This window comes from Topomyia yanbarensis, unplaced genomic scaffold (assembly GCF_030247195.1).
Source record: "Topomyia yanbarensis strain Yona2022 unplaced genomic scaffold, ASM3024719v1 HiC_scaffold_35, whole genome shotgun sequence".
In the NCBI taxonomy this organism is placed as follows: domain Eukaryota; kingdom Metazoa; phylum Arthropoda; class Insecta; order Diptera; family Culicidae; genus Topomyia; species Topomyia yanbarensis.
In genome coordinates this window covers 159,533-181,823 of record NW_026683547.1, presented here as the reverse complement: position 1 = coordinate 181,823, position 22,291 = coordinate 159,533, and the positions used below count along the sequence as shown (strand labels likewise).

General features: G+C 37.9%; 1 protein-coding gene and 2 non-coding genes across 3 annotated transcripts; all 3 read left to right on the top strand.

Annotated features, from left to right (window-relative positions):
- The first annotated feature begins 2,547 nt into the window (after positions 1-2,547).
- Trnaa-agc (transfer RNA alanine (anticodon AGC)) lies at positions 2,548-2,620 on the top strand. The gene has a single exon. It is a non-coding gene; the product is annotated as a tRNA-Ala (tRNA).
- Positions 2,621-6,756: 4,136 nt separating this feature from the next.
- Trnak-cuu (transfer RNA lysine (anticodon CUU)) lies at positions 6,757-6,829 on the top strand. The gene has a single exon. It is a non-coding gene; the product is annotated as a tRNA-Lys (tRNA).
- Positions 6,830-7,114: 285 nt separating this feature from the next.
- LOC131695310 (ras suppressor protein 1-like) lies at positions 7,115-20,531 on the top strand. Its single transcript, XM_058983778.1, has 6 exons — positions 7,115-7,427; positions 7,643-7,693; positions 7,900-8,139; positions 8,525-8,607; positions 19,930-20,177; positions 20,237-20,531. The coding sequence occupies exons 1-6, from the start codon at positions 7,280-7,282 to the stop codon at positions 20,325-20,327; spliced, it is 861 nt and encodes a 286-aa protein (XP_058839761.1). The 5' UTR covers positions 7,115-7,279; the 3' UTR covers positions 20,328-20,531.
- Positions 20,532-22,291: the final 1,760 nt, after the last annotated feature.

Below are 22,291 nucleotides of genomic sequence, written 5' to 3'. Positions count from 1 at the left end.
TGAAACACTTTAAACATTTGACATTTGATAGGGACGACAATTTACGATTTTTACTGACCATTTCCCGCACTGACTACCTATGACGCTATGACTACCGATCCAAGCAGCCGCCTCCCACACGAAGAAAGGCTTTTACAATACCTGTCAGAGTTTACAACGGACATACGCCACATCAGCGGTAGAGATAACATTGTCGCGGACGCAATGTCAAGCGTGAATGAAATTGTCTCTAAAATTGATTTCAACATTATTGCGAAAGATCAAATAACTGACCGCCAACTACTCGATTTAATAAATTCTAAAAAAATGTCGCCTAATCTTCAACTGTATCGTTTTCCGTTCTTCGCCGATATATTGCAATGTTTCCATAAATAATTGCTTCCGATCTTACATTCCAGAAAAACATCGAGTGGCGGTAATGAGACAGATACATGGATTGGCACAGAATCAGAGTCACAAGAAAACCCATCACCTCATCAACTCATTTGAACATCGATAAACAAGGACATCACGAAGTTTGTCAGAGAGCGTCAGGAAGGCCAAAAGTCTAAAATTTCTTAACACACCGTTGCACCGAACTCGAAATTCGACACGCCAAAAGCGGCCCTTACACGTTCAATATTTTTGTCAATACTTGAGAGTATTGACATAAGTATTGTACGTGTAATGGAAAAAATGTATTGACGATGTGGATTTCAAACGGGACTGAAATATTGTAACAATATCGTCAATACTGGTATTGACGAAAATATTGAACGTGTAAGGGCCGCTAAAGGCTCGCTTTCGTTTCATGTCGATTTGTTTGGGTCACAGTTGCCATTCAAAGGATATCGTTATCTGCTCACAATTTTCGACCGATTTTCACGTTGGCCAGAGGCGGTACCGCTTCAGGACATTACGGCACTGATACTGCTTGGTTTAAAATCCGTCTTTCGAGAAGATTTTTGATGTTTTGCAGCTGAGCTCGTTAGATAATAACTAAGAACCCCCGGAAAATTCTTCGATTCACCGGCACAAAATGTGGTTCGTATGGAATTTGCAGAAGTCATGACATTAAACGGTTTTCGGATTTGAAAGCACCAAAGAACGTTCGTCATTCCAAGGAACCAAAGTTTATAAATCCGAGGCTAAAGGATTGTAACCATGTGTTCCTACGAATTGATGCAGTTAGACGACCACTCCAACAACCGTACGAAGGGCCTTATGAAGTAGTAAACCGAGACGACAAATGTTTTGAAATCATTACATCCGGAAAGAACCAAATAGTTTCAGTCGACCACAACAGTAGAACTTCACAAGAGTAGAGTACCGCCCTGTATAGAAAAGTAAACAATCAATCAACAACGAAGCGTAACCGTGAAAGCATGCTCGAGGAATAAAAGATATTTCGCGAAGTTATCGCTGCAGTTTTAATCGATTTGCCGTTTTTCCCACGCAATACTATTGATACGTTCCGCCAACTGGAACCAAAACCAAATGGCTTGAATAAAAGTGCTAGTCAAAGAACTGAGATTAACGGATCGAGAGGATTTCAGAGATTGATTATGGTTGCTCACATGAAACATGAGCTGATAGACTGTATTTTCCAGCAGCACGGCTTCAGTTGTGCTGGAATCTCAGAAAAAGCTATTGGCAAGTATAATTAAACTATGCTATATGGACGTTCCAGTAAAGAAGCTACGATCACTCCCCCTAGCTTACAGGACTGCTGCAAGCAGCAACAGCAAATAATCAGTAGCAACACATAGCTAGTTTTACGAAAAAAATAGAAGTAAAAATTAACTATTTGGAGCGTCTTTTAATGCCATTTCCAACTTTAGGAGATTCAAAAAGTTCTAATAGGATTAATTTAATTTATTTGATCGAGATCCGAAATAGGTACTTTCTAGACTCATGTTCATCGCCTTGGAAAGAACAGTCTGCCAAGCAAAATAGAATTGAACACAAGCCCTTTCTACACTTTTTAAATATATTGCGAAAAAAATATAATTAACAGCTTTATCTGAAGAAATCATTGCTAATTCTGAAGAACTGGAGATCGCGCCTGAAAACTGCAATTTCTGGGTTAAGCCCGGAGAAGTGATAGCTCTAGAACCCAACCGAAATCTTAGTTCATTGGAGCATATCCTAACAAACGGTTTGACAGCAGTTAGGTCCGAAACTGACTCAGTTTCAGCCCAGAGAAAAAGGACATTAGAAGTTAGAAAATCTGTATGATTGTTTTATGTTGATGAATGAATGGGAATGAGTTCATTGTAAAGTTGAGGATTCATTTGCCGTTTTGCATTGGAAAACACTGGAGCAGTGGATCGCACTGGTGTTGAACTTTATAGCAGAATTGAGAATGCATCATGGCCTCGAAAATGCAACACCAGTGCAATCCACTGCACCAGCATTTTTTGTCAACAAAATATGACAATTATTGATTAAAATGCATTTATTCCAATTATGTACGTTGAGGTACCTATAAAGAGCAAATAAATCAGATCGATACATTTTGTTACGTCCATTTCGTTTTGTATTACTATTTCTCGTGCTCAGATATAAGGGGATGTAGCTCAGATGGTAGAGCGCTCGCTTAGCATGTGAGAGGTACGGGGATCGATGCCCCGCATCTCCAAAAATATTTTTTTTACTTCGCTTACCTTTTGTATTTGCAATATGTAGTTCAATGTTTCTTACGCAGTTCACAGTGGAACCACTCCTTACAAAAGCTGGACAAAACCTCAAAAGTAGTTCAAAATGACTGGAAATATTTTTGGTGCACTAAACTAAAATTAGACAATCTAGGGTGGTCCCAAGGGTTTCCTTAATTCAGAAAACATGAATTTTTCAAACAAATTTTTCAATATGTTCATGAAACATAGTGGAATTAAATGGAAGAAAACCTTTGTGATACTACGTACATTACACTAAGACCTCCGTTCGCGTATGAATTTTTCAACGCAGATATATTTTATGTGACCAGTTTGATTACTTTACGTGAAACAGTTTGATTACTTTACGTAGTCCTTAGTTACGATTTAGTGAGGGTGGTTCCGTTGTATTCTGTTTGTATGATGCATACGGTAGCTAAGTCGCTCAATTATTTTCGATTGATTTTCCATTCTATTAATAACATGTCTCTTGTGTACTGACTTGGTTTTTCGGGCAAAAATGCTTTGAAAACTGTTCAGGTATGCTCGAAAGTGCTAAAGATCTAATCTTTTAATCTAAATAGCTTCTACAAAGCAGATTAAGGTTTTGGTTTGTTAAGAAACTACTGCTTTGAAATAATGGCGTTCGATTTTGTATGAAATTCTCGTTAGCTTGGAAGTGAATGAATAAGGGAAGCTTTGAATTTGAATGTTGGTTGTGGTAAATTCAACAGAAAGTTTGCACTTGGAAATAAATTTCGCATCACAGGCTATAATCCTCGTTATTCGAAATATGCATTTTTGCTACAACAGATTACTCATGCATTTGCTGTTTTCACTTATGTAGGCTGATTACAGAAAAATCCATGCCCCTTAGAATGAAAGCTTTTGATTTTCCATTGATCATATTGCAATACCATTGGCGACTAGCAGCAAAGCTAAAATTAGTCATGTGACACCTATTATTCAGCTCATGAACTGACCAAGTGATACAGTTTGTTTTTTTTTCAGTCGCAAGTAAGTCGTAGTTTCCAACAAAAACTTCATTTTCTTCTCGGAAAAAGCTTACCAGTGCCAAAATATGAATGAAAAGAGTAAGAAATTTAGTTTTATTTGCAATTATTCGGAAACTACAGCCATTTGAAACTATTTGGCTCATTCATTTCTTCGAAATGTAGTCGGGGTATTATGGTGGTTATAAAAATACTTTGCCTAATAAAGTTTCAACTGGAAACCGAGACCCAATCAGTAAAAATGTTAAACTCCTTAATATTTTGGACTACGCAGGTGATTCTTTTTATCCTATCAGAGAGAAGGATCGGCTGTGTATAATGCAAAGCTGACACTTTCCAATTAGCCGCATATATTATTTCCTCGCGTGATCCGGAGAGTTTCATGAATTTACAATCTCATTAGCTAGACTTAGGAGGAACGGAGAATGATGTTACGATGGCTACGGTGCTCAAAAAATTACCTTTCGGAACCGCATACGCATAGCTCTGCGAAGGATATTAGAAACCACTATGTTATACACCCTTTTCGTAAGATGTTTACTCATCACATCATCTTATAAAATGATAGTTTTCCTTCGTTTTCGTAAGCAATTCTCATCAAATTTAAAGGTAACATGTTGTTCGAAAGTTATTTTCTTACCAAAGTTTACTGTAAATATATGCACTATGACAGAACAAAATGAACTCAGCAACACTGTACTTCTAGCGCTATCTGTGAACGTTTTCAACGTAGAATCGCCAATCTAGAGCGTCGATGTTTCCCAAGTCACCAAATTTTCTGGCAGAGACCGCTCTGCTAGATTTCTGTCAGTCTTGGTTTGGCAGCAGCGATGCCAGATTTACAGACATGTCTGTATTTTACAGACTTTTGATGGTCTCCTACAGACGTAATCAGAAATCTACAGACTTTCAAAAGAGTAATAGTATTTAACAAAATTGCACTTGAATAATTTTATCTGGATGCGAGTGATTCCTTCACAATAGTTTACAAATTTCAAGCTACTTTTGAAGTAATAACGTATTGTAAATAAAGTTTAAACAACCATCTACAGACTTTTACAGACATTTTCATTATTCTTCTACAGACATTTCACAAAAACATGTTGCATCGCTGTTTGGCAGCCCTGTCAGATTTCTGCGCGTATCCTGTCGGGTTAGTTGAGCTAAGGCGAACTCGGTTTCTCTCGCGTTTTCTGGCAAATTTTGACAGAAACCGAGCAAAACCCGGGCATAACTCGGACATAAACTGTGCAAAGATCCTGGCAATTTCTCCCTTGTAGAACTTAGCACGAATCGAGCAAAACATCTGACAAAGATGTGGCAGGAATCGTACAGAGATCTTGGCCGTACATTCCTGGCTGAATTCTGGATAAAAGTGAGCAGCATCGGCTGATTTATCCGCTTCTGTCTGAAACGGTTGTTGCATTTGAGCGAATTCTTTACCAGAATTCTCGCACAAATCGCGCGAAATGCTCGCAGAAACTCTGCCAGTATCATTTTCGCTTTACTCAACTTTTGCTAACTTTCTGTTTGCCACGGTCACTGGGATAACATAGTTTACATCAACTTGTACTATTATCTTTTTTATATACGGTAGGATTGATGTACCAATAGTCGTATACTTAAGGAAAACTGTTGTTGAAACATCGATGAATAGATGTATAAGCGATGTTAATACGTTAAACGAAAGTTTTCAATCCCTACTTTATAGACAAAATATAAAGAGTGTTTATTAACCAGTTTATGTATTCAAAACCGCTTGTACCCCTATAGGAACACATGTACCAATAATGGTGCAATTGCTAATTTTAGTTCCTATTGTTGCAAATCTTAATTTCGAGCTCCCTTGTCCCATAAGAAATCAACGTCTTATGGGACAAGGGATCTCGAAATTCAAAGAATTTTTTTTTTCAATTGTTATTTGATTAAATTTCAAGGATAACAGTTTAATTTTCGCATGATTTTTGTGTGATAAATGTGTGATTTTTTTTTTAGAAATTTGCCTGAAGCGAATTGATTGAAACTTTTGTATAATATCGTGCATCATCTAAATAACATTCTGTAATTTTTCTATGCAAAAATATAGATAAACGACTGGGTGACGAAACTTTTTTTTAGAACGTCTCTGGAAAAAAACATGATTTTCGGTGTTACCTGTCATTCAAAAATTACTTAACTGATTTCTTTCAAACTTTGCATACAGATTCTATGTAAAAATACCTAACCCTTATGTTCGAGTTTTCGAGATATATTTTAAATGTTCATTTAAATAATAACAAGATGATACAGATCTATAACCTATAATTGTTTTTTTTTAAACCAATCAATGTTACGACGCGTTCGTGATAATTGAAAGGACATTTGAAATTTATCCTTTCGTTCGTTGATAGATTGAAAGAAACAATAAAAAGGTCTATTCTTCCGATTAACTGTTTGTCCGACGAAGCTCAGGTGGCTTCCAATAAAGAAGTTCGGAAATATAGAAAGGATCACTCGAAGAAATCAGGAGCATTAACGAATATATTTTCACTGGATTAATGGTAGCTTCCGGCCCTATTATATCAACTTCGAGGCGTGAGCGAGTGAGTGAAAAATTAGAATACACGTGAAGTACAAGACTGACTAACTTCCATACAATTTAGTTGTTAAATAACTAATATAATCACTAGCCTATAGGCCTATGATTATAATCAATTCACAACCAATGTAAAAAAATGTTTTAGTGTCACCCTATGCCTGAAATTTATTGGTTTTAAATATTATACCATTCAACCAGATTGCTACACTAAAGCCAAAACTGACAATTTCCAGATTAGTTGGAAATTTCTTTATTCGTGTTTTGGAACCACCCTAGTCAATTTAAAATCATGTTTTGTGATATATATACCGAAATTGAATCCAGGGTACTAAAATAACCTTGTTCCGTGATTTGGAATGTTTTAGAGATTTTGGCCAACTTTGTTCTGAGTGCCATCACTGTGCGCTGTATGAGAAGTTCTTGTACATGAAGAAAAAACGGGTAGAAAGAAAATCCACTATAAATTACGTTACAATTTTATATCATGGATTTTAGCTTTTATTTATCTTTTTACATCACCTCTTCATCAGCCCGGCTAGCTCAGTCGGTAGAGCATGAGACTCTTAATCTCAGGGTCGTGGGTTCGAGCCCCACGTTGGGCGAGAATTTTTTATATTACTTATTTTAGAGCTTTTCGGCTTTATGTGAATGAATTATTTTAAATATTTTCTTAATTGTACTGACCTGCAGGTTTTTGTTTTCCTATTTCTGTTTCCGTCCATCAGAGACATATAGTGCCCACAACACAGTAACTGCAACAACTTCGTAAACGATATTCATGGCATTGAAATCGTAATTCACCACACGCCCACTGATCGACAAGCCGACAATCGTGATCTCGCTAATGCGATGGATATGTATAGTCGAAGCTGACAGTGTTTTGCAAATCAGTGAGTGAGTCAGTTGATCGCCGTTCATTGAGGAGGTAGCAGCGCAACAGTCGAATGAAACATTTCTGTTTCATTCATCGAACCCAAGTGTACTTAGCGGTAATTGTAAGTACTTAACTTACCCCAGTCGCAGCGGCAGCAGGAACGTCAAACGGCAGCAGGATGAATCAGCCCGTCAGTTGTTTACCAGTGACTGCCACGAAAATGTCCAAGACGAAAAAAGTGCTCGATGATGCCCGTGAAATCCAGAATCGGGAGATAGATTTGGTGGATAAAGGAATCTCAACCTTCGAGGAACTGCCCGGATTGCGTGAGTATTCCGTAGGAGATGATATGTGTGCGATCTGAACCCGTTTTTCCTAATTTGGAAGAAACTACTTTTTCTTGTTTACATTACGCCATTCGCGGATTGGATGCTCTGTCTGCGTATAGTGTTCATGAGGAAAGATTTGAATGTGTGAAAAGCTACGCCCAGATGGATGTTAGATTAGAAAAATAGAAATAATCTGTATGCTTTATTTGCAGTTAATATGGGATTTGTGACAAGGATTACGCTGAGCCATAACAAGCTGAAAAGTGAGTATTAGAATCGAATGCTATCAGCTGTCAGAATTACCATCACCAAGCAGTGAGGCTGCGTGTATTGATACACACATGTTCTGACACTACCACCAACAAAAATGAACATTCATTCATTAATTCATTCGATGCGACGCTGGTTCTGTTTGAAAACAAAGATGATAGCCAGCCACTAATGACTGAATATTGATCGATTATTTCAGCTGTTCCACCCGGCATCGCTAATTTGACCAATCTAGAGATTCTGAATCTATCCAATAATTTTTTGGAAGAGTTGCCCCTATCGTTGTCGTCAATGCCAAAGCTTCGGATTCTCAATTGCTCTATCAATCGCCTGAACACGCTACCCCGTGGCTTTGGCGCATTTCCGGTACTGGAGGTGCTGGATTTATCGTACAACAATTTAAGCGAGAAAGTGTTGCCTGGTAACTTCTTTATGATGGGTAGGTATTGCTTGAAACCTTTTGCGTTTTTTATTGAAAAACATCGGGGGGGTTGATTGCAGTGATGTTGCAGTTTCTAACAGAAGTGGAATGAAACACGTCCAGCGGACCGCTCTTTCGTTAGAAAATGTAACACCAGTGCAATCCTCTGCCTCGGGTTTTTTTCAATGGAAAGAGGCATTTGATTGACGTTGTTTACGCTCGGATGAAACCCGACAAATTGATCGAAATGATTCAATATGTGTAATCATCTATGTTCCGAATAACAAATTCAGATGTTCGTATCGGAAATGTTAGTTGTTGTAGGCCTCCGAGTTGACGAAAATAGCTCAATCAGTATTTCAAAAGCATTCATAATTCCATTCTAACATTGTAATCGTTTTAGATTCACTACGTGCTTTGTATCTGGGCGACAATGATTTTGAGTTTCTACCACCTGAGATAAGGAATTTAAAAAATCTTCAAATTGTAAGTATACTTTTGTACCCTTCGATGCCCATGAAGGTCACTGAGGTAGTGTCTTGGCTCTTGGTTAAAAAAAATCGATAGCCATTCTTTTCAACCTACGAGATGTTCCTAGATTGATGAAACTATTTGCATAGAGCTGATGCCGTGCAAAACGTTTAACCAATCAGAGAATTTATTTTACACGTAGGGTTACCAACCGTTCTTATTTTAAAGGACATCTTCCTTAATTTTACTTCAAATGTCCTTAGTTTTAATCTCAATCCATGTTATATTTGAAATCAATTAGATTAAATTCATTCAAGCGAATGAAACATTTTACTCGCCATTTTAGTTGTTCACGTCCTTATAGTCTTTTGATTTGCTATGTTCAGATTAATGATTCAAAAACATTGATTGATTTTATTGCTTGAAGAAAAGTTATAAATTAATACTTTTCATGTTTCTCATCTTGTTGAGCGCTGACAGAAAAAAAAAAATTTGTCCTCTAATTTAAACCGTCGAATTTAAAACAGCTATCACTTTCTAGCAGAGTCGGCAAATTTCTTAGTTACTTCATGGACTTTAATCAATAAGTTCTATGCTTAAGGAAAAACTTTGATTTTTGGAAATGAAAATGAAAAATAGGATTTCTCGTACTAATAACCATACAAATTTCAAATGTAACACGGGATGCAACGACCTAATATTCTGCATAGTTTCTTAGGACCACAGAAGAACAAAAAAGCGCTGTTCTAAAAAAATATATTGGAAATCTTTTCTTAACACCACTCAACCAAACACATTTTAGTCAAAGATGAGTAAAATTTGTTAGTCTCGGTCAAAATTCAAGAAGTCCTTATTTCGCTTTCAAACCCATTTAGTAACCCTATTACACGTGATAATCGAGAAGCCAGTATTCGTTTGATTGTGGCCAAGATGAATTTTACGTATGCAAACGAGCAGAAATCTGACGTATTTCTATAATACGTCAAATTTCAGGCCCCTTTGTTACATTCATGTTTTCTTCTGCCTCCCGGCCACACTCTGGAGTGCTCTAGTTTAGAAGTCTGATTTGCTTCCTGTAGCGAGCAAGGTGATTTTGCCAAAACTGAAAACCTTCAAAATGAACCCGACGCTTCGTCAGTGACAGATCATTCTGTTTGACTCACACCGCAGAGTTCATTTAAGCTGGAGTTCATGAGTGAATGGCTATCACCAAATGAATAATTGATACACAACATAGGTAGCTAAGGTCGATAAAGTAGATTTAAAAGATGGTTTGAGTCTATTAATATTCTTTCTCCATGTACGTAGTAATGTGTTATGAGGGGGTAATTTAGAACGATACAATTTCTAAACATTTATTCTCAAGCTAAATCACACGTTATTTTAATTCAGGGGCGCGGGGCTTATTTTCAATGTCACAAATTAAAAAAATGAGAGGCATTTTTCCATACCGTGCTATAGAATCTTTCCTATGAGAAAAATTCTATGTTCATTGAAATAATTAAAATTGATTGGCACAGTAACGTTTGTCAGTAATGTTATGTTTATCTGGTGATTACGAAATTTGGAGAGTATGCTATTCGATACATAAGAATCCTAGGCTATATTGAAACCTTTTTCCACGGAACTTATATCGATCCGAAATGACTATTTTTTGCTTAATTTATAATAAATTGCATACTTTTATTCTAAAACTTTTCGTGAAGCTGCGCGCATAAAATTTTTTGTATTTTGCAACGAAAATGGGTGGCTTCTCTAGATCCGGCTGAACAGGAACCATAGAGAAGAAACCTATCTGACGCAGTTCCAATCGGATTTAGTTGAAATCTTTTCACATCTCTGACTTTAGGGTCAACCAAAAAGGGAATTTTTTAACATTACTGCATATGAGTTGCCCGTATTATTTATTGAAGTCCTGCGAAACGTATGGTAGGAGCAGGGACGGCACTTTTATATCGTTAAAAGGTGCCTTAGTCCTACTGTGTTGCCTTGATGAGTTCCGGATCGTGTAATGATCTTTGGAATGCAGGGCTATAGTCAATTTCACATTACATTACTCTTTACATTACATATAGTTATAGAAATCGTTCTTATACCAGCTAAAATTCATTACCTATTACACGCTGCAACAAAATATTGATTAACTTTTTAAGTGACCCAGTATAGGTTGTAGGTTTAGTCAAATGCAATACAAAACCACGTTTGACCAGTTTAAAATACCCCCAAATGTTGCTTTACAGCAAAAAAAAACATTTTTTGGGGTATTTGGTACAGAAAAATTAGCTGCGCTGTCATTTTTCAGCCGATTTTTTAACAGTTTTGGAAATAAAAAATACCCTCACAACGCACAGTGTTTCAAAACGCCGTTTTCACGATCAAAATTCAATACCTTCTGAACCATTGGTTTTGGAGATTGGACTTCTTCGAAGAAGTATAAATAGGCGCAACTCAACTGAATTGAGTAATTAATTCCACTAAAAGTGAGATTTATTTGCTCATATAATTTAGAAAAATTTATTTGCCCATATAATTTAGATAGAAGCACGCAGTCTTCAGCAAACTTCTAGAAAACATTGTGAAAAACTTGGCTAAAGATACTAAAGCTCTACGGGAGCAAGATATGTAGGGTTACTTGCGATGAACCCTTTAAAACAATATTTCTAATATAAATTTTTACGATTATTTTTTATATTAAAGGGGTTTTCTACAAAATTGTTCGGAGTAATGATGTCTTTAATGACGAGCTTAGCTTAACCGTTATGTTTCCGACGCGGTACCCGGGTACCTTTTTAGGTTTCAATTAGTGAAATTCCTATGTTTTATCCATAGCTGGAAATCGAAACTTTGTGACATCTTAGAACTTCACTAAGTCAAGCTTTTGGGTTAATCATATTGTTGATATAGTAAGGGCGGAAGTGAGGAGGGGCTCCTGAATTTTTTACTACGTAACAGGCCGACGTGGGTATCCGGGTACCCACAAAAGTAGAATACCTATAACTATGATAATTTTCAACCACTTTTTGGTGTTTTGAATTCGGGAACTCATCCACTTTTAGACTTGGTAAAAATGAATTGGGTTACTTCATTCGGTTCCCGGAAATCCGGATTTCCGGAAACATGTTCCAGTGCTGGGATACTATTTGTGAATTTCAATGGAATACTAGCAATATGGGTATCAAAATTCTTGGAATAGCATCAGTAGCCTGTATCTCTTGGTTTTTGAACCATTTGGTGGTTTGACACCGGAACGGACATTCTGGAGCAGGTTCCCGTGGGGTCGTGAGTTGCCATTGCATTCCAATTTCATTTTTTAAGCTGCCATAGGGTCCCGTAACAATAAATAACAGACTTCCGAAACAATTTGAAGAGTTTTGATACTCATATTGCTAGGACGTTATCAAAATTTACAAATCATACCCTAGTACTGGAACATTACTCCGGAAAACCCGAATTCCCAAGAACCAGATTCGTTCATCCGGTTCAACTTTACAGAATCAAAAAGTGGACGAGTTCCGGAATCGAAAACATCTAAAAGTGTCCAAATCGGTTAAAGGAAGCCATAGTTATGAGCATTTCAAATTGTGGGTACCCGGGTACCCACGTTGGCCTGTTAACCTTTTCATGCCCAACTTTTTTCTAGTGCATGTAGGGTTTCAAAACTGTTTTTCCTTGAAAACGGTGGGGTCAAGAAACATGAAAAGCCTATTGTCATAAAGATAGGTGCTTCCATGGCAGTGCTAGAAGCTGGTCAATTTTTACCTTCTAATACTCAATATAATTCTCCTAGAATAATTACAGTAGTCCTATTACGTGGAAAACGTAGCCAACGACAGTCTAAATTGATAAGTTTTATCAGTTTTCAATAATATTGCACCATAACAAAAATATGTGAAAAAATCTTTTTCCGTCGTCAACGTAAACTGTCCCTGGCAGCACTGCTCCATCGGAATTCAATCAGACTAATTGCAATAACTTCAGTTCTAGAGCTGATCCTTGCAACTGTTAATACTCAAATTAAAGGCAATAATCACATTAATGAGCCTTACTTGTTTTTGTGAGCAATTCTCGCCACAATCAAAAGTTATAGCTGCTTAAAAACGATGTTGTCCACAAACAACATGGGCATGAATGGGTTAAAGGTGTTTTTTGTTGGGCACATAACAGTTAATCATCTTACCCTTTACTGAAGGTACTAGAAGGGAAAGTATTCAACAATTTTAACGAAAATGGATCAATTGAAAAGCTAATAAAAAGTGACAGTTGTAAAATCAACCAAAAATTGAAAAAATACAAACATTTCAATCACCAGGAAAATTTATTACAAGACCATGAAAATTCTGGAAAATCAAGGAATTTCATATCCAGAAATGAATCGACACCCTTATGAAGTGAGTGTGGGCAGTTGTATTCATTGTATAGTTGCAGTTTACATGTTTTCAACGATGCATGTTGGTGACAGTTACTGATGAGATGAACTATTCAAAATCAATTTTATCTAAATTGTGTTTTGTGCCCTGACGCACCAATTGGATCAATCCATTTTTTCACTTTTGGGACTAAAGTTGCCTAGTGTACCTAAATAATGTAAAATAGATGTGTTCCAGAACCCTAAGAAACTGAAACCTAGCAAATTGAAAAAAAGTTGTTCCTGTGTTAATTTCTTTTCGTTTTGTTTCCTTGGGAGTAAACATGAGCGGTATTTTTATGGAAGGATTCATTTTAGATTTCTATGATTGCAACGAAAATGGCTGGCTTCTCTAGATCCGGCTGAACAGGAAACATAGAGAAGAAACCTATCTGATGCAGTTCTAATCGGATTTAGTAACTACATCGTTTCGGGAACACGGTGTCATCCTTGTAGTGTATTGTTTATTGAGGCTTTAACCTAGATGGGTTATTTACCCTTATGGCGTCACCCTTCTGTTCAGAGTTTGTCAACATGTGTCAACAATTCCGGGAGCCTGAATAGAAATCTTTCCATATCTCGGACTTTAGGGTCAACCAAAAAGGGCATTTTTGACCATTGCTGCATATGAGTTGCCCGTATTATTTATTGAAGTCCTGCGAAACGTATGGTAGGAGCAGGGTCGGCACTTTTATATCGTTAAAAGGTGCCTTAGTCCTACTGTGTTGCCTTGATGAGTTCCGGATCGTGTAAGGATCTTTGGAATGCAGGGCTATAGTAAATTTCACATTTCATTACGCTTTACATTACATATAGTTATACTTTTACGAAGAAATCGTTCTTATACCAGCGAAAATTCATTACCGATTACACGCTGCAACAAAATATTGATTAACTTTTTAAGTGACCCAGTATAGGTTGTAGGTCTAGTCAAATGCAATACAAAACCACGTTTGACCAGTTTAAAACACCCCCAAAATGTTGCTTTATAGCAAAAAAAAAACATTGCCTTTGGTACAGAAAAATTAGCTGCGCTGTCATTTTTCAGCCGATTTTTTGATTTTTTATCAGTTTTGGAAATAATAACGACCCTCCCAACGCACAGTGTTTCAAAACGCCGTTTTCACGATCAAACGAACCATTGGTTTTGGAGATTGGACTTCTTCGAAGAAGTATAAATAGGCGCAACTTTTGATATAATGAATTGAGTAATTAATTCCACTAAAAGTGAGATAAAAAAATTATTTACCCATATAATTTAGGTAGAAGCACGCAGTCTTCAGCAAACTTCTAGAAAACATTGTGAAAAACTTGTCTAAAAATACTAAAGCCTTACATAGCTCGGAAGCGAGATATGTAGGGTTACTTGCGATAAACCCCTTAAAACAATATTTCTAATATAAATTTTCACGATTATTTTTTATACTAAAAGGGTCTTCTACAAAATTGTTCATAGTGATGAAATACATATTTGTCATGAAGACGATGAATCTGTAGTTTTGGAAACAGAAAAGTTATTGTCAATTTTCTAACATTTTTTAAATTAGGTCAACCTTTCTTTTATCGCCTCAATCGCCGCCCCGTCTGATGATATCGTTATACTGGGCGACTTCAACTTACCTGGCTTGGCGTGGTGCCAAGCAAGTAATGGTTTTCTACGAGTGGATATCAAAAAATCTGCGCTTATTAACAATGCCAGTTGTATTTTGGACAACTACAGCAGCGCAACTCTTCGGCAAATTAATAATGTCACCAACGAGAATGGACGTACATTGGACCTCTGCTTTGTAAGTGCCCGGGACTGCGCTCCGTACTGCTACACTGCACCGACTCCTTTAGTCAAGCAGGTGCGTCATCATCCCCCACTACATCTTGTATTCGCTGGTAACCTAGGAGTGAATTTTTTAAGACATCTCAAGCTCTATCGTCTACGATTTTAAAAACGCTGACTACGACAGCATCGTTAGCACGCTGTTGGATATAAACAGGGACGAAAATATTAACAATGACGACGCGAACGAAGCAGCGATGACGTTTTCTAGTATTCTTAACTACCTTATCGACCGCCATGTACCAAAACGTACAATTAGTACCGATGAACACCCTCCCTGGCAATCAACCGTCCTTAGACGATTAAAATCTGCTAAACGAGCTGCATTTAAAAAAATCTCGAAGCATAAGACACTTGCATTACGAAATCACTACTTTCAACTCAACCACGAATACAAACAACAAAGCAGACGTGCCTTTTTTAGACACCAGCGAAACATCGAGCGTCAACTGAAATCCAAGCCCAAGTCCATCTGGAAGTATGTTAACGAGCAGCGAAAAGAATCCGGTTTGCCATCTTGTATGTCGTTTAATGGAGTTTTAGGCACCGACACTAAGGAAATTTGCCAACTGTTATCCGACAAATTTTCAAGCGTTTTTTTCCAACGAGCGCCTGCCACCACAACAAGTCGCTGCCGCCGCTAATTTAACTCCTTCTCTAGGACGAACCATCAACTGAATTTGTATCGATAATGCTGCCATTCTTGCAGCAAATGCCAAACTGAAAGCATCTTGTTCCCCGGGTCCAGATGGTGTTCCCTCGATTTTTGTCAAAAAGTGCATCAGCGGGCTTCTTGAACCACTTCTGCGAGTCTTCGAGCTATCACTCACTACTGGTACATTCCCTTCCTGCTGGAAAGCAGCGCACATGTTTCCAGTTCATAAAAAAGGAAACAAATCGAACATCGACAATTTTCGGGGAATCTCGTGTTTAAGTGCCGTATCAAAACTGTTCGAGCTGGTTGTGTTAGATCCTATTTTCTTTCACTGCAAACACTACATTGTAGATGACCAACACGGTTTCATGCCTAAACGATCGACAACGACAAACCTGCTCTCGTTCACAACACATGTAATGGATGTATTCGCTGACGGATTGCAAACCGATGCTATTTACATGGATATATCTGCGCCTTCGACAAAATCAACCATGATATCGCAATAGCGAAGCTGGACAAACTCGGCATTCATGGCCAACTTCTGCGCTGGTTCCGTTCCTACCTCGATGGAAGGCAACTCCAAATCAGCATTAAGGACTGTCTATCTGCACCATTCTTCGCTACATCCGGCATCCCACAAGGAAGCCATCTCGGTCCAGTAATATTCCTCCTCTACTTTAATGACGTCAATTTCACATTACATTACATTACAAACCGATACCGAGCTTCTTCAGAGGGAACTGAACAGCTTTAGTACGTGGTGTGATCTAAACAGAATGGTTTTAAACCCGAGCAAATGCTCAATCGTTACGTTCACGCGGAAACGCCAACCGACTCAGTTTAACTACCATTTCTTCGGCTCGAGCATTCCAAGACACTCACATCAAAGATATCGGAGTCATCATGGATTCGGCATTAACATTCAAACCACATACGTCATACATCGTGGATAAGGCATCACGACAGCTTGGGTTCATCTTCCGAATAGCGAAAAACTTCAGGGACGTATATTGTCTTAAATCGCTTTACTGCGCGTTGGTCCGCTCAACGTTAGAATATTGTTCAGCTGTTTGGAATCCGTACTACCAGAACGGGATTGACAGAATCGAGGCTGTCCAACGCAGGTTCATACGCTTCGCTATTCGGCATCTCCCATGGCGAAACAGATTTCAGCTGCCGAGCTATGAAAACCGTTGCCAGCTAATACACCTCGATATACTCAGCATTCGGAAGGACTGCTCTCGAGCCCTGTTCGTCTCGGACTTACTCTCTGCCAGAGTGGATTGCCTTACAATCCTCGGACGACTGGATCTTCAAGCCCGCGCTCGAGCTCTACGTAATAACTCTCTTCTGCGAGTTCCGTTCAGGAAAACCAACTATGGTTGCCAGAGCGCTGTTACCGGACTCCAACGAATTTTTAAGTGTGGCGACGGCCTTTGACTTCAACAGGACGCGGAATGCGATAAAAGCGAAAATGTTGTCAATTTTAAAATGTAATTAGTTTAAGCAACCATCATTGGGGCCAAGGGGCCTGTTGGTGAAGGTAATAAATATAAACAAAAGAATACTAAACAAACCTTGGGGGGAAGTTTGGGGGGGGGGGGAGTTGCTTCTCTTATCTTCGGCCATCACATCATATGATTTGGTATTCTTAGTATGTATAACAAACATAACGATGTGACACAAGGTGCTAAAAGCGCAATAAAATCCTGTCAATCCTATTTTGCATGGGATTGCCTGCTCTCAAGGTATCACCAAGAGGCCGTTCATAAACGATGTCGAATATAAACAGTTACGGTGGAGCGTAATGCAACATGATTTTGCGAAATAAAAACTGAAAATGAATTTGAGACGTACTAGTTAAGCGGGAGTAATAAACTGACAACAGTGTGCTTGAAGGGGGAAGGTATTTTAGATTATTTCCTTTTTGCCTTTCTCATTTAAAGAAAGGCTATGCAATCACTTAAAAATCGACGTTTCAACCGAGGCCCGGAGGGCCGAGTGTCATGCCATTCGATTCAGCTCGTCGAGATCGGCAAATGTCTGTGTGTGACATTTAAACTCACACAATTTTATCAGAGATAGCTAAACCGATTTTCACAAACTTAGTTTCATCTGAAAGGTATAACGCTATTGAATCCCATAAGCTGCTATTGAATTTTTAGTTGATCTGACATCCGGTTCCGGAATTACGGGCTGAAGAGTGTGGTCACACAGCAATTTCCCATAAAAACTAGTACAACCATGATGTCCAAATGACGTAAATAATAAAATGGGCTCAACATTACTCTAGTTTGCGGGTCTGGATCACTAATGATAAATAAAAGCAGCTTTGACAACATTGGTCACCTATGACGGTTCATGATGCCTCCGGGGAACTCGCCCAGTTCCTAAGCAAATATCACACCTATTACCCAGCAAATTCTCTACCGATTTTTACAAGCTTGATTTCAAATGAAAGATACAGTAATGCCATTGACTGCTGCTGAATTTTATTCGGTTCTGACTCTTGGTTCCGAAGTTACAGGTTTGTTAGTAAGCTTACACTGGAATTTCCCATATAAATCGGTACAATCGTAACATCGCAGAGGCTAAAAACTATTGAAATGGTCACCAAATTACTTCGATTCGCACGTCTAGATCACTGTTTGCCAATCAAACATTCTTTGGATATATTGTCATTTTAATATGTTTTACGTCATCATGGTTGCACCAGTTTATATGGGAATTTGCTGTGTGACCGCACTACTCAACCCGTAACTCCGGAACCGGAAGTCGGATCAACTAAAAATTCAATGGCTTATGGGAGCGTTATACCTTTCAAATGAAACTAAGTTTGTGAAAATCGATTCAGCCATCTCTGAGAAAATTGTGTGAGTTTAAATGACACATACATACACACACAGACATTTGCCGATCTCGACGAACTGAATCGAATGGTATATGACACTCGGCCCTCCGGGCCTCTGCTGAAAATTTTTCAGCGATTTCAGTGATTGCATAGCCTTTCTTCATATGAGCAAGGCAAAAACGCATAAAAGATCATTGGCTCAGTTGTGCTAACGTGTCGAACCGTGTCAAATAACCAGAAGAAAAAACTGAGACGAACGTTACAGTCTTAGATGTTTGCGTCCAGGTAGGTAGAGAACAGGCTGAGACTGCCAGCTTCGCCATTATCTAGTCAACAGGGCTACATTATTAAAGTCAGTTGGTCCAAATATCAGCAAAAGCGGTTAATTTATTTTTTGAATAATGCGTTGAAATACACTTGATTAGGAACATGATAAGATTTGACATCTTTCACTATACTCCCAAAACTGTCTTTAATGACGAGCTTAGCTAATCATCTTACCCTTTCCTGAAGGTACTAGAAGGGAAAGTATTAAACAATTTTAACAAAAATGGATTAATTGAAAAGCTAATAAAAACAGTGACAGTTGTAAAATCAAACAAAAATTAAAAAATACAAACATATACCAATTACCAGGAAAATTTATTACAAGGCCATGAAAATTCTGGAAAATCAAGGAATTTCATATCCAGAAATGAATCGACACCCTTATGAAGTGAGTGTGGGCAGTTGTATTCATTGTATAGTTGCAGTTTACATGTTTTCAACGATGCATGTTGGTGACAGTTACTGATGAGATGAACTATTCAAAATCAATTTTATCTAAATTGTGTTTTGTGCCCTGACGCACCAATTGGATCAATCCATTTTTTTCACTTTTGGGACTAAAGTTGCCTAGTGTCAGGCGTTTAATTCCCAAGTCAAAGAACAAGTTCGTTTTGGCTCATCTGCAACTGAACTCCCCAGGACCTCAGTCGAGATCGACAATTTACTTTTGCTTACACGCAGAAAAAAGATTTGTAGGTTCAATAAAATTATGCATTAAATTCAATAAATTAAATTATTGGTAAAATTATGTATTGAATTCAATAAAATTTATTTATTGTTTCAATAAAACAAAATTATCGTTCCGTTTTTCAATAATTATTTTATTGAAATTAAAAGAAAATTATTGATACTAAAAATGTATTTATTGAAAGCAAAAATTTGTTGTTGTTCTAATAAAAAAATATTTTCAAACCAATAAGTTTGTTTGTTAAAGTGATAAACAATAAATGATTGGATTCAATAACACATATTTTTGGTTTAAATATGCTAATTGTTTCTGCGTGTACACAATAGTTGTGTGACTGTTTGAACTGTTTGACTGATGTCAATTCTGTTGCTAAAATCAACTTTATCTAATATAATAGATGCTAGTTTTGTATTACATTACAAAGAACAAGTGCTCACTCCCATCTTAAATCACTCTGTAAAAATGCTACCTTTTTAAATGAAATCACCGAAAAAAAAAATATAATTTTTTGGATGAAACTTTGATTTGTGTCCCATAGTATGCCGCTTGGACTAACGACAATCTTTCCAATTTACAGCTTGGTCTCCGTGACAACGATCTTCTGGAGCTACCACGAGAGATCGGCGAACTTACGCGTATCCGTGAGCTTCACATTCAGAACAATCGTCTCACCGTGCTGCCACCGGAGATATCCAACCTGGATCTGCAGTCGCAAAAGTCGGTTGTTAAGATGGAGGAAAACCCATGGGTTACTGCGATTGCCGAGCAGTACCTGGTCGGCATCAGTCACGTGCTTGAATACATTAAAACTGAGGCGTACAGGATGTGAGTATGAGTGTTATAAGTGGGACTAGAAATGGGTTTTAATTAAGACCTTTTTTCAGTTTATACAATCGTTACGTTTCGGCAGGAAAGTCCGGCAACGTGCCACCGAAAGTGGACAAGAGCAAGAAAGCATCTAGAGCTCGTTCGTAAGAGCACCGGCTTCGAAAAAATGTGTCTTAATAGCAGAAAATGTTAACGTAGTCTTCCCTCGTATTTATTTTTTTTGCAATCCTTTATTACTTGACTAAAATATTCAACGCGCACAATAACAAAGCCAAAATCAAAAGTGACTTACGAAAGAAATTTTAATGTATTTTTTAACTTTTATACTAATGAAACAATAAAATAATTATGTATTAATCTACCTAACAATTTGTTGCTTTAATCTTACTGCGGTTCAGGTTTGCTGCTATCCGTCTCCCGCGAATTTTATTCCGATTAATTTACTCTGCCAATCGAATAAAACATGGTCGATCGGTCACCTTGGAAAGAAAAGCTTTCTGGAGGTACTTCTAGGTGCAGAACGCCAACCGGAAGCGAAGCAAGAACAGAAAGTGAATAAAAAAACTTCTCATCAACTTGTTCACATTTCTACTCGAGGGTTCGATTTATTATATTTTCCTCGCAATTTGCTTGCGGCTCATGTTAATAGGGAAAACTTTTTCGCTTTCGCTGCTTTTGCTGTTCTCTCAGCATCACTGTAGTTTACTCAAAATCTTTTAGTTTGCCCGCCCTCCCCCCTCGAATCTACCGCAGCGTCTCGCCGTCGCATTCATTCATTCATTCATTCAGCGATAGTTTTCAGTCAGAGTTTAAGCAAGTTTTTTTCCTTCACTTTGCTTGTATATCTTCATAATAGGGTTTTTTTATTTAGCTTTCGTTATTTTCATGTTTCTAGATGATTTTTTCCCTTCGTTTGATTTCTTCGTTCATCGCTTTGAATGATGTATTAAATTGGACAGAAAATGTTTTCAATTCATTTCTCCCGTTGTTATCTATCGTTATAGTCTACTTACTACGGCACAGTCGGTGGTGGAATCTTCTTAGGATGTTTAACTTCAGCTTTGCAGGATCGTTTTGCATAGGAAAACTTGCGTTTCAAGAATACCTTTCGTTTTGTAAGCCATGGCAACGCAGTTTCATTTCGGATTGCAAACTTGAGCACACGACTTTTTTGCGTATTATAGAAGTTGTTGAAGGAGGAAGTTCTGTTTTTGTTATTTATTTCTATTTGACTATTTACTTAGCATACTTTAGAAATTCAAGTTGTTAGGTACTCAGCCACAAATGGAATCATTCATTCGCCATACGCAAAATACCTATTCTTAGAATTAAAACAGAAGGATTAAAATGCTAAAAAAGCTTTGATTTATTTATTCTAAGATGGCCATGAATGCAAAGCCAGTAACAACTTGAAAATTAATGAAATGGATGACCTCAGATGATTATAATACACACCCGCAATCAAAATTAAATCCAAGGTAACGCAACAATGTCCAATTTGATCGTGAAAAGACATTCTGGAAGATTGCAACGGTGGAACGTGCTTTTGTCAAAGAAAGTACGAAGAAAATCTCGTCGAATGCCATTAAAAAGCGTCACTCGGAAAACTGACTGAGGGGATCAGCAGTACCGGCATCAGACAGACCGGTTGGACATTGATGGTATAACTCTCAAGAGCACTACCTCCCCTATCCAACCCGACCATCTGATGCAGTTGGTATGCGGATTCCTACGGAGGGGTTGAAGTGATGATGGTAGTGGTGGTCGTTAAAAACTTCGCTACCAAGTCGAGGGTAACTTCAAGCAGCGGCACCGAGTTGGCTTTTAAAAGATAATCTGCAGAACTTCTTTTGCCTCTGTCGGTGTTGTCTGAGATGCAACTCGGAAAAGTGGCCACTCGTTACTGCTGGGGAGTTTAGGAAGACTTTATTTTGGGGTAGTAGAGAGAGAGAAGAGCGTCTCGGGAGGGCCACGGTCGAGAAGCTTTATGAGTAGTACCTACCGCGGGAAAACAAAAACGAAAAACCGGAGGGTGAGACTAAATGAGTAATACACGGGGCCGGCGGATGTTTTATCCATTAGACTTGTTTGGCCTTTGAGAGCTGCTCAAT